Source organism: Orbicella franksi, chromosome 12 (assembly GCF_964199315.1).
Source record: "Orbicella franksi chromosome 12, jaOrbFran1.1, whole genome shotgun sequence".
Taxonomy (NCBI): domain Eukaryota; kingdom Metazoa; phylum Cnidaria; class Anthozoa; order Scleractinia; family Merulinidae; genus Orbicella; species Orbicella franksi.
In genome coordinates, this window is record NC_138156.1 from 13,385,598 (window position 1) to 13,401,734 (window position 16,137).

Below are 16,137 nucleotides of genomic sequence, written 5' to 3' on the forward strand. Positions count from 1 at the left end.
GTATCAGTGGACCAGTGTACAAGTGTGATTTCTCTACTGATAATGAGAATTATAATAAAGATACAAAGCCACTCTGGTGTGATTTATTTAACATTATTCCTTAACAGTAAAGTGAACCAATTAAACCAAAGGTTGCACTCTGTAAGATCAGGTGTACAAAAATTGAATAGAAAATTTCACTACATCAATTTTATTAATTAAGTAAACTTCTCTGCAAAATATATTTGGTATGTTGTTGTATTGGTAAGAATATATTTTGGAATTTTTTATGGGAAATGTTTCCATTTAAAAATGTAGCTCAGATGCCACAACTATAATTCTCCTTTCTGTGGTGTTTTCTTTTGTGGTAAATTGTGAAAACAAATTATGTTGACCTACATGTAAGTAAAAAAATATACAAGTAGTAGCTCTTCTGAAAAAAAAAAGTTAATTTGTTGTTGTTTCTTCCTCTTCATTTTTTCCTTGAACATTTTTATTTTCCTAATAAGTAGTTTAGCTAGCCATAAAAATGTTTTGCCATCTCTGAGACCATTTTCAAGATAAAAAAGTGATTTGTATATAAAATTTGAATTTTTGGGGTGGGGGGGTAGGACCTTTTCAGAATTTTCCTACAAAGATCACAAGGTACAAGGGAAGGGGCAAAAATAGAATTTTAAGTGTTAAAACATATGTTTTCATTATCAGTTTGGGCCTCTCTGTGAAGCTGCAAAGTATACTTGAGGATAATGTTATACCCATTTTAATTCAAAATACAAATGGAAACTTGCATTGACAATCACTTAATCTCTTGGCACTGGTTTGTTTTTTAATAGTTGCCTTTTTTCACAAAACAATAATTTGAACATCTTTGCTACACAAGGTGGGGGGGGGGGGGGTATTCTGCAAAGTTTTAAATGGAAAGGCCTTATCTCAAGGTCCATTACCCCTTACCCTTTTGTATACATTTGTACCATTTTGATAGAAATGGCACCTCTTTTGTCGACCTTACATTGCAAAAGGGTAAATGTATCCCTTTAACAAACCTATTTAAGAATACTTCATCCCTTTTCTATTCCCTTGGAAAGAGGTTAATAAACAATATTATAGAATCTCTTCATTCTGGCTGAGGAAAGTAAACGAGAGCTTTTCAACAACATTTTAGAACCAGAAGAATGGAATCCCTAAAAGACAGATTTTCCTACCCTTTCATACACCTCAACTTGTGAAATCCCTATCATTTTATACCTGAAGCCTGAAAAAGGTACTCATCTTGAGCTGAGCCTCCCCATATAGGTCATTACAGAGAGCCTTCCCACATACACATGTCAGGAACTCTTGACAAGTACTGGCTTCAAGACTGGTCTGAGCCAGCTTCTTCAGTTATTTAGCACAAACTTGTTGCTCTCTGTCAATTTCTAGTACGAAACCTTTTCTTTGCTGATCTGGTCCAAGTTCACAGACACTAGCATCACTCTCACGACACTGACTCTATCAATGTCACTCACAGTCTGATTCTTCAGTTTCACTGCACCATGCTTCATCATCACTCATCATTGTTAGACATGAGTTCATTAGCTTGTAAAATTCACCAGCCTGGCAGTGTCACTGTTGCTATTGCCTGTTCCCAGACTTCCTTTTATGGCTAGATGTAGGGGCATGAAATTTCTCTACTGTTTCTGAACAATTTGTTTAGATGGCATATTGAAAGAGTGATGAATTACTGAAAATTGCCAGTATTGCTAGTGTTCTCTCATTCCCTTAGGGATTGAAATATCTTGATGTAAGATTACATAGGGAAAGCACACTGAAATATAATGCACAATTTTTTAGTAACCTTTCAAAATGGGTGGCCAATATGACAGGGATTAATAGATAAGGAACTTGGTCTGCAAACAGGGCAAATGAGAGGGTTTGAAGAACTTAAAGGTGCGTGCTTGACCTCAGTGGGGGGGGGGGGGTATTGGAACTTAGCGTTGCTGACGTTTAACACTTGAAACGGAAAAATAAATTTGATTAGAAATGAGAAAAAACCACGACATGTCCAAATTACTCAATCGCTGTTAAAACTAATCCTCTTGCTTTTTTTAAGGGGTTCACGGCCTGGCTGTAACGAAGCGTTTATCAATTAAGGGATTGCTTAGGGAAAACATATCTTGTTTAAGGTTCTCAACCAATCGTAACATATTTTATGGCATCAGTTTGAGTCATGAGCAAACACATGAGTTTCTGTTAGTGTCGATAGGCAAGAAAGTTCTGCAAAGCGCGTTATGTGCGTGGGTCTATTCTTGCAGTGATACGATTAACAGCACTCAAGTACCCTCGAGTGTTTGGCAACAGTAAATTTTAAAAAATGCGCTTCTGTTAATAAGGTTCCCCCATGTCTAGAAACCTGTCATTGTGCATTTTTCTTAGTGTGATGCCTACCTAAAGGAATAGGATATTTGAATTGAGTATAACTTACCTAGAATTCATTATTTCCACACAAACGATGACTCCTGTGGAATTCAGCGAGTAAGAAATGGTGACATTTCGTAAAAAACACGCCTTCAAAACAGCGTGTTTTTGAATAAATTATTACCCTGTCCTTCAAACAAACTGATATGACGAAGAAGAAGACAAAATTTTGTTTATCGTGGCCAAATAAAACGTTAAAAATATCCAGCCGATTGCAAAATATTGCCATTTTACTTACTGAGAGAACGATTATGCCATATTCAAATTTGATTTTGCCGCTCAGCGCTCTTTTTTACCGGATGTGACGTCATTTTTTGTTGGATGGTTCAGATACACAAAAAGTGCCAGGCGTCGCAGAGTGTTCTCCCCCGCCCCTGGCCGTGAGTTAACTTTGTCTTGCCGTGAATTAATGGTGTTCTGTCGTGAGTTAATTTCGTTTTGCCGTGAATTAATGGGGTGCTGCCGTGAGTTAATTTTGTTTTGCCGTCAGATAACATTATCTTGCCGTGAGTTAAGTTTGTAGTGCCGTGACTTTTGTTTTGCCGTGACAGTTGTGGGCCACCGTAGTGTCTAAAGCAAAAGTTATGCAATAATTGTCTTCTGACACAGTAATGACAATTGTTTTATAAACCTCGCGGCATAAAGTCCTCGTCACGGTCAAATATTCTTTTATTTTAAAAGGCATGCAAACGAGGCGAAAGGGTCAAAGCCGTTGATAACGGCAATAACAGCTATTGAACAGAGAGCATTTTCAAACTACACACTGTTCTATCAATCGGCAATGGCGCAACCGCGAGACGTCGAAACGAAGCACAACTTGGTGCTATCCTCAATGGAGAAACAAGACGACAAAAGCAAGCTCGTTTTGAAAATCCTGGTTGTTCTACTGGCTTTGCTGTCCCTTGCTCTGCTCATCGCATTAATTGTAGTCGCAACAAAAGATAAAACTGAACCACTGGAAAATGGATCGTCGTCTGCGGGCGTCGAAGAGTTCTGCCCGGAGACAACAAAGTTGACATCTTCACCAGCACGCTCGTCAGGTCTATACGACGACTTATCCAAGGATGAAATCATCGCTGTACGAGATTACATTCTCAGTCGATCGTCTCTGAATGTCACACGATATGAAGATGCGGCCATCAACGACAACTACATATATTTGATCGAGTTGCAGCAACCGCCCAAAGATGAAGCACTCAATTTCCTCGACAACAGCAACGCCCCGAAGCCTGAACGCAAGGCTCGAGTTGTCATTTACTATGGTGGGAAAATCAAGCCGGAGGTGAGGGAATATCTGGTGAGTCCAGTAGCAAAACCAACAAATCATCTTGAAACGACCGGCCCGGGTCAGAAATATCCGATCCCATTTGATTCGCGGCCACCGGGTGGAAAAGATAACGATGCCATGGAGAGTATCATTATAAACGCTACAAAACAAGCTTATGACCTTTTGAACGAAAGCTACGATGGGTACACATACAGCGGCTGTACAGACCGCTGTCTGGAATGGTCTGAATCCGCACCGGGCGTTTTTGGTCTGCGAAAAACATGGATCTGGTTTCTTCGGCGACTTCAGGGCAGTTATGTGCATCCTGTCGGTTTTGAGATATATCTTAATAAACAAGGAAGCGATGTTTCACTGTGGAAGGTTGACAAAGTATTTTATTATAATCAGTCTTTCGATAGTATCGAGGAATTAATGCACGCTTACAACAACGGCTCTATTTACAAAGTGTTCCTCCCTGCACCATCCTCCTCAGATAAAATGCCTTTATACTCGTCCTATCTTCGCCGTGGAAAGCCACAGCCTCCAAAGCCATTGCGGCCACCGCAGCTGGTGGAGCCCGATGGCAAGCGCTACACAGTCAGTGGACATCACGTGGAATACATGAAGTGGAGTTTTGATTTCCGTTCCCGCAGTTCCACCGGCGTGCAGCTGTTTGATATCAGATTCGACAAGCAAAGAATCGTGTACGAGCTCAGTTTGCAGGAGGCGGCAGCTTTCTACTCAGGGTGGAGTCCCATGCAAATGGTGACAGACTATGTGGATTCCGCGTGGGGAATGGGATACAGCAAGTTTGAGTTAGTTCCAGGTATCGACTGTCCCAGCACAGCTTCATTCTTTGACGCAGTTCATTTTGTTGCCGGCAGTGAGCCCGTCAAGTTTAAAAACTCACTGTGTTTGTTTGAACTCGACCTTGCACTTCCATTGCGCAGACATTTTGACAACAACTTTGAAGGTGGTTACAAGTTTTACGGAGGAATGCCAGGAAGTGCGTTAGTATTGCGTTCAGCATCCACAGCGTATAACTATGATTATATTTACGATTATTTGTTTTATCCAAACGGAGTCGTGGAAGTCAGGGTTTCGACGAGTGGATATGTGCAGGCTACGCTTTGGACATCCCATGAGGCTTCTTATGGTAACCAGATCCATGCTGGGGTTGCCGGCACCATTCACGATCACTTGATCAACTACAAAGTAGACTTGGACATCGGTGGAAGAAAGAACTCTTTTGAAACTGTTGACATCAAGGTGGAAAACATCACAAATCCTTGGTTTCCTAAAGAGAGACGAGTGCAGAAGGTCGTAAGTTGCAGCTTGAAGAAAACCGAGCAAGAAGCCATTTATCATAACAATTTTGACCATCCCAAGTACCTCAATTTCTTCAGCGAGGGAAACGTGAATACAATGGGCGTCAAACGTGGATACCGTGTACACATCCGGGACATGATGAAGCAAATGTATCCAAAAGAGTGGGAGCTGGTGAGAGGAGCTGCTTGGTCACTGAATCAAATGACGGTCACTAAACGCAAAGAAAAGGAAGAAAAAAGCTCATCTATCTACAATCAAAACAGCCTATACGACCCTGTTGTTGACTTTGCAAATTTCACAGCAGATAACGAGAGCATCGTGAATGAAGACCTGGTCGCCTGGGTTACAGTAGGCATGATGCACATACCACATTCCGAAGACATCCCGAACACTGCCACCGCTGCCAACTCCGCCAGCTTTTTCCTGCGCCCGTACAACTACTTTGACGAAGATCCTTCCATGGCTTCCCATGATGCAGTGCTGATTTTGCCGACCAAGAATGGCGCCGACATTAACACATTTGACACTCCCGAGGGACCTGCGTGCGCCAAGGAAAGCAAGCCTATGAATTTCACAGGTCGTTATGGCGACATCTAACGGATTTAACCAAATTTAACCCGTTCCAGAGCTGAGTTACAGACTGGGTACATTGTTTTGTTTTTGCTGTCCTGTGTGCCAGTGGACACGCAAGGCAGTGAGTGACTGAGTGAGTGTGTACATTTTTATTTATCAGTTGTGATAATTGGTTTGTTTAATGTCTGTGGTCACTGCCTTTTGATTGATTCGACGCTTAATTTGCAAACTTACCAATCAATCTTGGATGGGCGCATCACTATATCTGCTATGTCATTGACTTATTAAATAACGCTCAGAGGGTTTCACGGTTCGGCGCATGTCTCTAAATGGAAATGCTTTTGTTCGCTTCTTATCAATGTTGTCGCTTTAAAAACCCCATTCAGATGTAGTTCAGTAATAACATGCTATAGTTAGTCGTGGAAGAATGACGGATGACCAAAATTCTCAGAAGATTTCAGTGGATTTTACTGACTCTATCGACCGTTGAATTTAGTGTTTAACCGTACGATTTATTCTACGGTTGATGATTTTACGGCAATTCGCATGTGAAATTAGGTAACTTGCTTACTATTTGTTCATAAACAATGAAAAACTGGGACTGTGCCAAAGAGCGTACACAGGTGAATAAATAATACAAACTTGCGCCAAACCGTGAAACCCTCCCTTTAACAACGGCAATTATCGCGCTACAAATTTCTTGGAATGTTAGCACACCATGACGACCCGCAATGCGGACAATAAAGACTTATAAATTTGACTACAAGTACGGGATCGAGTGCGATTTATGAATTTCAAACTGATGTTTTCAGAGCCCTCGCTTTTCATATTTTTTTTAGGCAGAGAGGGTGGCTTATGGGATGTGACCATAGTGAATAGAGGGGAATGGTTATGAAGCCCGGCCAACATCAAAAAAGCAAACAAAGATGCCAAGATTTATGTTGGAAGGCCAATATAGATTTATATAGATTTGGATGAAAGTCTTTTAGCTCTGTGTATCTGTGTTAGATTGATATCGTTCAGAGCTCAATCAAAGTTTGGAGCATGCTCAGATTAGTCTCCTTGAGGGATTTAATTCAATTTTTTCGTCGAGCATACCACCCCCATTTCACCCCAGGATTCCCCTCCCCACCCCCGAGTTTCTTGTACTATTTTCAGTCAAAAAGGTTAGCTTTGTGATTTTGTCGCGCCCGTGTAAGTATGTTAAGCAACGACAAAGTGACTATGGCTCAGGCAAATTGCGGGTTAATCATTTTTGGCTACGAAAGACAGGTACAAAACCGACGATGAATTGACGACCGTTGACGGCGTTTGGTGCTACTTCTCCTCGGAGACCCAGAACGAGACTTTTCTTCTCCCGAATTTTTTTTCTCGCCCATTTAGACTTTTCCCCGCCCCCACTAACTGCCCCTGGGTCTCCGAGGATGAGTGCTACTGATTTTGGAAATTTTAAAATCACACACACACTGTACAGACACTGGGTGTGAGCTCCGGCTTAATGCGAATTTATGGGAGTTTTTTGAAGTTTTTAATGGCAGATATATTTCAAAAACTTAAAAGAAAAAGTAGAAAGAGTAGCACTACCTCTATCGAAGAGGATCACCGACCATCTGAAGAAAAAAGATCGAAATTTGACTCGTCAGAAGAGGATTGCGGAATCGACGAAGTACGTTCAGTATTAGAAATGGCAGAAGGCGTGTTGCCTAAACCTGACATTGTCCTTAAAAAATTGGAGGCGATGGAAACAAAACTGGACAACCTTGAAAGCTATGTTAACAACGTGGACACTAAAGTGAACGCGTTATGTTCGTGACCACGAAAGTGGAAACTCTGTAGGCGACAACAAGAAATGCAATGAAGTCTATCGAAGAGCTCACAACACCGCAAATTATCCCTGATGTGGACCACAAATGATCCCGCCGGAAAACGAGGAATGGCATGGAGACGGAGTTTATTCCTCGGGTCGAGATTTCAATTTTTAACCTAAAGAGAAACAAGCCACTACTGACAATATTCTATATAGATATAATTCTCATGATAAAATGGTTCTTCGGATAGATGACCATAAAAGCTCTGTATGCACTGAGGAGTGCTTTGTAATCGGCTTTGCCTATAAATGACCATAACAATTCAAAACAATTTAACCGAAGCGAAAATTGCGAACGGATAAATAAAGTCAGATCAGTTACTCAATATTCCGGCTACATCTCAATTTACTCAAAAGTGGCGTTTATAGCGTTTTTGGCTATCTTCTCTGGTTAAAAATATAGATAAGCTGTTAAGTGGCCCCCGATTAACACGATTCCCACGAGAGTTCCCGGAGAAAGCACAAAACTAGAAAGCGGCGTTTATGCCGTTAATGGCGTTTTTGGCTATCTTTTCTGGCTGGTCCGAAATCCCACTCCGCGTTTTCGGCGGAACAGCCGTCTTTTCTGGTTGAAAATATAGATAAATTTCGTGTTTCAAGCAGTGTTTATCTAGCTGGTATCGAAGCGTACTTGCTCAGACATGTTCCGCATAAATAATAGGTTTCCCGCGCGCGCCAACTTATCATGCTTGATGACGTCATCGTGTTCTGGATCCCCATTTTATGTAAATGGCCCCCCTCAAAAAGGCGCCTGGCATCCCTTCTCTACTACTGACATGTATCAGCTAGATTACCTGTGAAGCCGAACAAGAGCTAGAAAACACTGAAAAAGACTTCCATCGTAATAAATTTTATTGGCGGCCTTCCTAAATAATTACTCAATTACCCTGGCTTGACTCAGTTGTGTCCCTCGTCCTATTTTCCTCTCACTTTCTTTTTCGTTTCTCGTGATCCAGCCTTTAATTTCGACCTTCTTTTTGATTCAGCTGTTTGTCATCAGATCAAAATTTCTTGGTGTTACTTTGAGGGAAAGCCCTCATAACAAGGTTGGACCACTCCTCTCACTGGATATGGTCGCTTCGCCTGTTCACATCCCTTTCAGTAATAATGACAACGTCATTGCTAGAAACGCTAAAGCGCATTGTCCTAAATGGCGAATCATGTAAGATAACAACTCCAAGGCAGATGAAATTTATCGCTTTGTTTCGTTGGGTGTAGAAGTTCAGGAATTTTCACGCCTTTTAAACTGCTACTGTGACCAAAAATCAGTTCTACTTTTTCTTTGCATTTCAAAACTATATAACTGAACCACTAAGTGACCGAAGTTTTAAGCCTTCATTTCAAAAAGACACCTGTTTATTTTGACTGAAATTTTCCTAATTAATGGTCCGCCATTACTAACTTTAAAATCTTGAGAGAGCTGGATCGAGGATAAGAGACGTCAAAGACTCACTAGTTTAAAAATGCAATGCATGTGTACGCGCCTAAATTAATATGCAGCATGGGAGTTTCGAACTTTCAGACTTGTAAACTCGTGTTTTGCACGTACAATAAGCTGCGTTTACACGCTGCAATTTTAAGCTAGTGAGTCTTTGACGTCATCTTATCCTCGATCCAACCCTGTGAGGTCCAATTGGTCAGTCTTGTGAAATGGCGGACCGTGAAATCCTAAACGTGCACTCAAAGGCTACTATAATTTTACATAATGGTAATTGAACTGAGTGGAGAGCAATTTGGTCTGAAATGGATATGCGTGATTTCAAAATCACAAGAATGATTTGAGACCAAAATTGCACTCCACTCAGTTCAATTGCCATTTTATTACCGTCCGTTTTGAAATCGCCAATTTAATAGCAAAAATACAAGAACTACAAGATTTTGGTCAGTCCAAAAGTTGCCAAGCAAAAGTTGCAAAAGTTGCAAAAGTTGCCAAACAATGGCTTTTTGTCTTTCATTTTCCTACGATGTGATTGGTTAGTTTGAAAAAGCCTTGAAATCTGATTGGTAGTTGTTTTAATATTCCATTCTCATTGGCCAGGAAAAAGATGCAATTTAGAGCAAAAAATAGTGCGATTCGTGAGAGAGCCAATCAGATTTCAATCAGATTTCAAGGAAAACCAGTGATTTCAAAATGGATGTAATAAAGACGATAAGCAGACGATTAGAGCTGCCTCGATCACATTTCTTTGCACGCCTGTAGCCGCACGGTTTTTGGTTCGCACTGGAATTTAATTTATTTCACCTATACAACTGTGCCTTCCAGCGTTGACATGGTTACGTTACCCAGAAAAGGTGTTAACGTTCGCTGCCTTTCGGTATTCCAGTCTGAAAAGTCTTCCTATCCTCCCCCAGACACAAGTTATTAAAATCCTATGTTTCAATAGGCCCTAGCGAAGAAGTGTCAGATTTCTATAATTAAAAAACTCAAAAGCTAGCCTCCTTTTGTTATTCCCCAGTCTTCAAAACGCCTTGGATTGCATGGTATTGCTTTAAGACCATCCTTATGTTGTCGCCCTTCTGAAAGTGCAACACAGACCTGACAATACAGTGGATACTTTGGCATCCAGAAGTCTCCAATAGCAGTTCCAGTGATATCGACGTAACCTTTGCATTTCCATTCTAGATATTTATTATACTCGGTCTCATTACTACTAAGATACTTTATGTAATCAGCAAAAAGTTGTGAGCTCTTGAAATCACGGACTTTTATGACTGAGTGATTAAGGTATGGACCAGGCAGGAACTCATCAAGCTTGTCTGTAGCCATCACTATGGGAACTGAGCCAGCTTCCCTAGCATGGTGTAGTTGAGCATCGACAAAATAGTCGCAGTCTTGGTTAAAAAATACCAAAGTAAACTTGTATCGTCTGGCCAGAATGGATTTGGCATCTCTGAAATCTGTGCCTTTATCTTTACCATACCTGCCAACCAAACCTGGTTTGTTTTCAAGATAGGCTCCATAAGAATCGACTTGCACAAATTTCATCAACTGTCTCATGTATTCTTGGTTTTCATAAGACGTAGTCATATTCCAAAATGAGAAATTATCCTTCCTTCTGAGGTTTTAGTTTCATCAGATAAAAGACCCTGTAGGAACGTGACGTTTGACAATGTTTTAGCTCGACAGAGTTCTTCTTTTTGTAACAGAGCACTCCAAGCTTTTGCGTTGCGTGACATGAAAATGGCGGCCAGAAAAGACTGTCGCGTATGTCAAAACCGAGAATTCTGTTCGCACAGGCTCACAATTTGACAAGGCTGCCATAATGAGTCCAGTTTTATCTTTAAAAGGAATTGGTGGTGTTAAATTTGGGAAAACAGAAGGATCAGGAAAGTCAGAATCCAAGCGATAGCTTTTCAGTAAGTTAATTTTGGACATAAAATTAACCGCTATCCTTTAATATTGATGTATACACTGAGTTTTCTCTAATTTGCAGAATCCATGGCACAGATTGTATAGGAGGTAACGGGTCTAGATCCATAGCATGGACAACAAAGCCTTCTGCCTGTTTTGCTCGAGATATGTCACTTGTTAACTCGCAAGACACTGGATATTCACCTTTCGGCCACTTTTCGTGTAGATTAAGCCGTCTCCCAAAAAACGCCGCCCAGTACACACCAAGCCACGTCTTTGTTTGTTTTTCTAGACTAGTGCCATCGTTGTGGGCTGGAGTTCCTCTCTGTGCTATCTGTACCTCCTTCATGGCAGGTCTCTGAAATAACATTTTTTCATTTGAAACGTAGTTTATCTGAAGTTGCCATAATAGCACTACCAAGAACATCGTACAAGGTAGGAGCTTTAGTGCGAATGAATTCGCTGCCATCACTGCTGTGTCTCGGGAGGTCTTTTCGTGCACCTGTTAAAATCAAAGCGCTCTTAGAGCCAGCTCATTCATGTAATGACTAATTTGCATTACGCTCTTTGGTTATGAAATACTGGTGGAGTTGAACGCCGTTTATTGGAACCCTCAAGGGAAACAAAGTTTGAAATAGCAGGGGTTAAGTTCGAATAGACTGTAAGACATCATTATTCTTGAGAAAATATCCATATTACTCATGGGGATTGGAAATCCGACAGTCCCCTTTGTGGGGGAATAGGCATTATCTGGGATCACACATTGTTGATCCATTCCCATGAACACCAAAACCTGACAACTCACTTTGAACTAATTGCCAATGGCCAACACTTTGGAAGATTAAAGGTCAGCTTTTGGCTATTGGAGCTCTGGGATGGATTGTTTAACCAATGTGAGCTATGATTGGTCGATGGTTGTCATTGAAAACCATTGATCAATCATAGCTCACATTTTGTATCTGGGTACAAACCAAGTGGCCTATCAGGCCAGAGCTTATATCCTGGTTTGTGTAGCATGGAGTGACTAGGAGTATTTCTACTCCCCCTGAATGGGATGCACGTCCATCGCAGGGTTACCCCAAGCACTGAGTTCACCGATACCAATTCATACATCTGGGTGGAGGGAGGCACTGTGAGAGTGAAGTGTCTTGCCCAAGAACACAACACAATGTCCCCGGCCAGGGCTCAAACCCGGACCAGTTGATCCAGAGATGAGCACACTAACCATGAGGCCACTGAACCTTCCACCATCCCAAAGCTTGCACTCAGTCTCCCCAAAGTTTCTGTCAAGGAAAATAGAAAATATTTCCTATAAAATATTTCTAATAACAGTAATAAATAAAATAAGTGAAATAATTAATTAAAATACAGTTTCTCATAAAATAAAATAAATCAGAAGTAGGATTTCCGAAACAAGAATGTTTTGAGGGCAGATTTAAAAGACGAAAGAGATGTTGTATTTTTAACAGAATCCGGTGGACTGTTCCATAATATAGGTGCGGAGAAAGAAAAGGCACGTTCACCGTATGTCACAGAGTTCACAGTAGGGACGGAGAAAGTTTAGAGGATGAGCGTAAGCTCCGTTGCGGGTGGTATTGTTGTAGGAGGGACGACAAGTAGGCTGGACAAAGTCCATGGATAATCTTAAAAGTGATGAGCAGAAGTTTGAATATAATCCGTGACTCAGCAGGTAGCCAGTGTAATTCTCGAAGGGCAGGTTTGATGTGGTCGTATTGCTTGGTTCCAGTGATAACGCGTGCGGCAGTCTTTTGAACTCTTTTTGGCTACACTTTGGTCAAAACAGCGCTAAAATTATGACTGAGTATGTTATCTTAAAAATACTCCCAAATTAGTTTTTAGCTTTTTATCATTAAGTAACGCACCTTTAACAAATTACGCATATTAAAATTTAAAAACAAAACAAAGTGCTTTGCTGTTACTATATCTATGCTTTTCTACGACTCTCCTTATTGCTTTTTTTCTTCTAAAAAAATCAGGGTTTTAATAATTTTCATTTCACACGACGACAGTACAGAATTTGAAAAAGTGAGACTTTTCCAATTTGACATCACAGCCATGTGCATCGCTAATTAGCTCATTATCAGAATAACTCTTTATAGCTTCAGTGCATTTATATGTAGAAGTATTTAACAAAAGTAGACCATAATCTTTTATATACAGTTTCCTTCTATTAAAACATGTCTTTTTGGTTTAGTGCCGCTTTAAGAAGCGCCTTTTGTCAGGAGGCGCAAACTACGGACATCCTACTGCCTCAGGGAGCGCTTGCCTGTTGTCTGGACGGCTTGTGTACGTTGCTTCAATGGCTAATGTTTATGCGTTAGTGAAATCAGCCTTTGGCGCTTACCTTAATGAAGAGTACTCACTGACGGGTCTCGACAGAGTTTTCTTTTCTAGATTATAGCCAACATTTTCAATCAGCTTTTTGCCGGTCGTCCTTTGATCGAATCAATGTGAAAATTACAGCAGTTATTATGTGGCTGAGAAAAGTACTTCATTCTGATTGGCTGAGGACATGTCAATAAATCGGTAACAGGCCACGTTTGATATACATCAATATTCTGAAATGGCTACGAGGTTTTCAGTTCAAACTTCTATATTTGGTGGTGTGTCCTTTGTTTCCAAGTCTCCTTTGGGAATTGTAAGACAAAAGAAATTTAAAAAGTTTGCAATTTTTACCCGAGAGCCTCGGCTCAATGTTCGAATATTGATTTATCGAACGTGGCCCATTCTTGAGTTGCTCTGCAATGTAAATAAACGCGCGCGTGTTCGTGGTTTTCTCAGTCATAATAAATGAGAAATCGTGTAAAAGATGGTAATTGAACTGAGTGGAGAACGATTTGGTCTGAAATCACAAATATCATTTCAGACCAAGATTACACGACACAGAGTTCATTTATTACAGCCATTTTGAAATCACCAATCTAATCGTCTTCATACAGGAGTTTGGTCAGTACTAATATTACATTGATGCAGTAGCCGGTCTGTTAAAAAGGCAGAACCGCAAACGCTTTTACATCTCATTTTGTATGGAAAACAGAAAAAAAAAATGCGATTTAGAACAAAAAATAGTGCGATTAAATCGTAAATATAAGTCGCGATGGCTTTTGTGAGGGGAGATTTGCCGATATTCATAACCATGAAAAAGCCAACAGTTAGCATTTAAGTGAAAGAACAATAACCATGGTAACCACCTGTCTATCTGTATCATCGTGTAGCACCTAGTAGTGAGAACTACCTGAAGTTGTAAGTAGTTAATATTTACGAGCAGCTAAACAAATAATCGTGTATTCCACTTCCTTGCAGCACCTATACTGAATTAACAAATGCTACAATTAGTTACAATAACAGTAGTGCTATTATGACTCATTACTTTAAGTGTACTTACTAATTATAATTCGACAACACTACATGTAAAGCTAAGAACATCTCAATGTAAAAAAGTCTTTAGTTCCTTCTCGCCCGATCTTAGGTTGACGGTATAGTTATTTGTTGGGTTCTCGGGAGAAGGAATGAAATTGGGTCGGTGTCTGTCATTCCTCGTTATTATTATTTCAGGTATAAATTTGCGATAAGAGTCGAAGATAACTCCGGGCTGGAAGCCTTTTTTTTTTCTTTCTCTCCACCCCCTCCCCCTTCTCGTTCACCCCCGCCCCACCTCTCCCCATTTCTTCCCTCACCTCAGCCGCGCTCCTTCGCTTGCCCGCTTACTCGTTCGCTTTCTCTCCGCCTGAAAAAAGAAAGGAAACGGCTGCTACGCAAGCTATCTTGGACGTTCTCTATTTTTCTGACCGGTAGCCTGGAATATTCTTCCAAAACTTGAATAGCGCACTCGAGAATCGATCTGACATTACTTAATCTGACATAACTTACAGAGATTTTTAGTAGAAATGAACCAACAGCTGATTCGCGTGCACCAGCTTGCTGGTGTCCTTGCAACATACGTCCATTGTCACGATGAGGCTCGTCCCCGCTTAATGTCCCTGCAACATTCCCCTAGTGCGTAACCACCTTTATTCGAAATTTATAAAAGTCAAAAGTAAAGTCTGTGTCTGACTAAATGGTCCATACCGCCAGAGCTCTGGTGATTTTTCCGTTTTCAAATCCGTATCAAACTATTTTCCCCTAGTCCAAATTCTAAAAATCCCCAATTTCATAAGATCTACAACTGTTCCCCATAAAACTGAAAAGCTTTTTCTGTTTGTTATTCTTCAGTCTCTATAACGCCTCTGACACGTGCGACTGATGAATTTCCTTTCCTGTGTCATTTTAGCGGACAGAGTACTGTCTTGAACAAGAACACATTGCGGACCAGGAGGGAGAGGTCAACTTCGCTTGCGTAGCCATGCGATTGCGCGCCCGATGATCTTGGCCATTATGACGTCACTCGTGAGCCGGCCCGTGAAGTTTCGATGGCCGCTAAAATAATGACACCAGAAAAGTTTTTCTTCCGATGATTGCTCAAAGAATTTGAAAGAAAGCGATCAACAGAGCACAGGAATAAGATAACCTGTTAATATTGTGTCCAAAAATGCTTTGATTTTCAAAAACTAAATGTCAAAAGGCTCAAAAACACGCAAAATTTCGAGATCGCTCAATTGAAAACGTGATTTAAAAGTGAAACTTTGTGCTCGTTTCATGGGCGATATCTGGAGAAACCAACAATGAACAACACAAACACAAAAATATGATCTTGATATGGTTGTCCAATGGGCTAACCTGTTACCCCCCCCCCTTCCCCCCCCCCCACCCTAAACAACAAGGCAAAGAAAAAGCAGTACATGTAAGTATTGCAATGGGTAATCAACTTTGTGAGCAGCACATCATTTATCAGAGAGAGCTTGCACAGAAAAAATTGACATCCTTCAATTAGATCTATATCTTTATAGCTCCACATAATGTTCTGTCCTTTGCAAGGATATTTGAATTCTTGGAAGTCATTCATGTTTTTTAGTTGTGATAACTAAAAGTGAAACTTTGTGCTCGTTTCATGGGCGATATCTGGAGAAACCAACAATGAACAACACAAACACAAAAATATGATCTTGATATGGTTTAAAACGTTTGAATGGTGATGAAAACGAATCATTTAAAATATGCATAAAAATGATCAGTGGGTTTAAATCCATTATTTTGTAGACGATAGCATGGAGGACCTGCTGATCAATAATCGAAAACCTCGAAATACGAGAAAGTATTAGATAGAAAATGCTCCCCTACAAATAAATTTAAGCTATCAAGTCATATACTGGGTTGGAAAGTAAATAATGCACCAAGGAATTATTTTTCTGCGCTAAA

General features: G+C 40.5%; 2 protein-coding genes and 1 pseudogene across 2 annotated transcripts in view; 1 reads left to right on the plus strand and 2 right to left on the minus strand.

The window, feature by feature from the left end:
- The window catches only part of LOC145462499 (mitochondrial import inner membrane translocase subunit Tim10-like), an 81,446-nt gene that overhangs the window by 27,199 nt on the left and 38,110 nt on the right, over positions 1 to 16,137 (minus strand). The window lies entirely within an intron of this gene.
- Positions 870 to 7,806, plus strand: LOC145462378 (diamine oxidase [copper-containing]-like). Its single transcript, XM_081445888.1, has one exon. The coding sequence runs from the start codon at positions 3,215 to 3,217 to the stop codon at positions 5,624 to 5,626; it is 2,412 nt and encodes an 803-aa protein (XP_081302014.1). The 5' UTR covers positions 870 to 3,214; the 3' UTR covers positions 5,627 to 7,806.
- Positions 9,440 to 12,763, minus strand: LOC145462509 (GDP-fucose protein O-fucosyltransferase 4-like; annotated as a pseudogene).

Bases quoted from the DNA above. Each gene is read 5' to 3' on its own strand.
- LOC145462378 (XM_081445888.1), top strand. From the start codon at position 3,215: ATGGCGCAACCGCGAGACGTCGAAACGAAGCACAACTTGGTGCTATCC.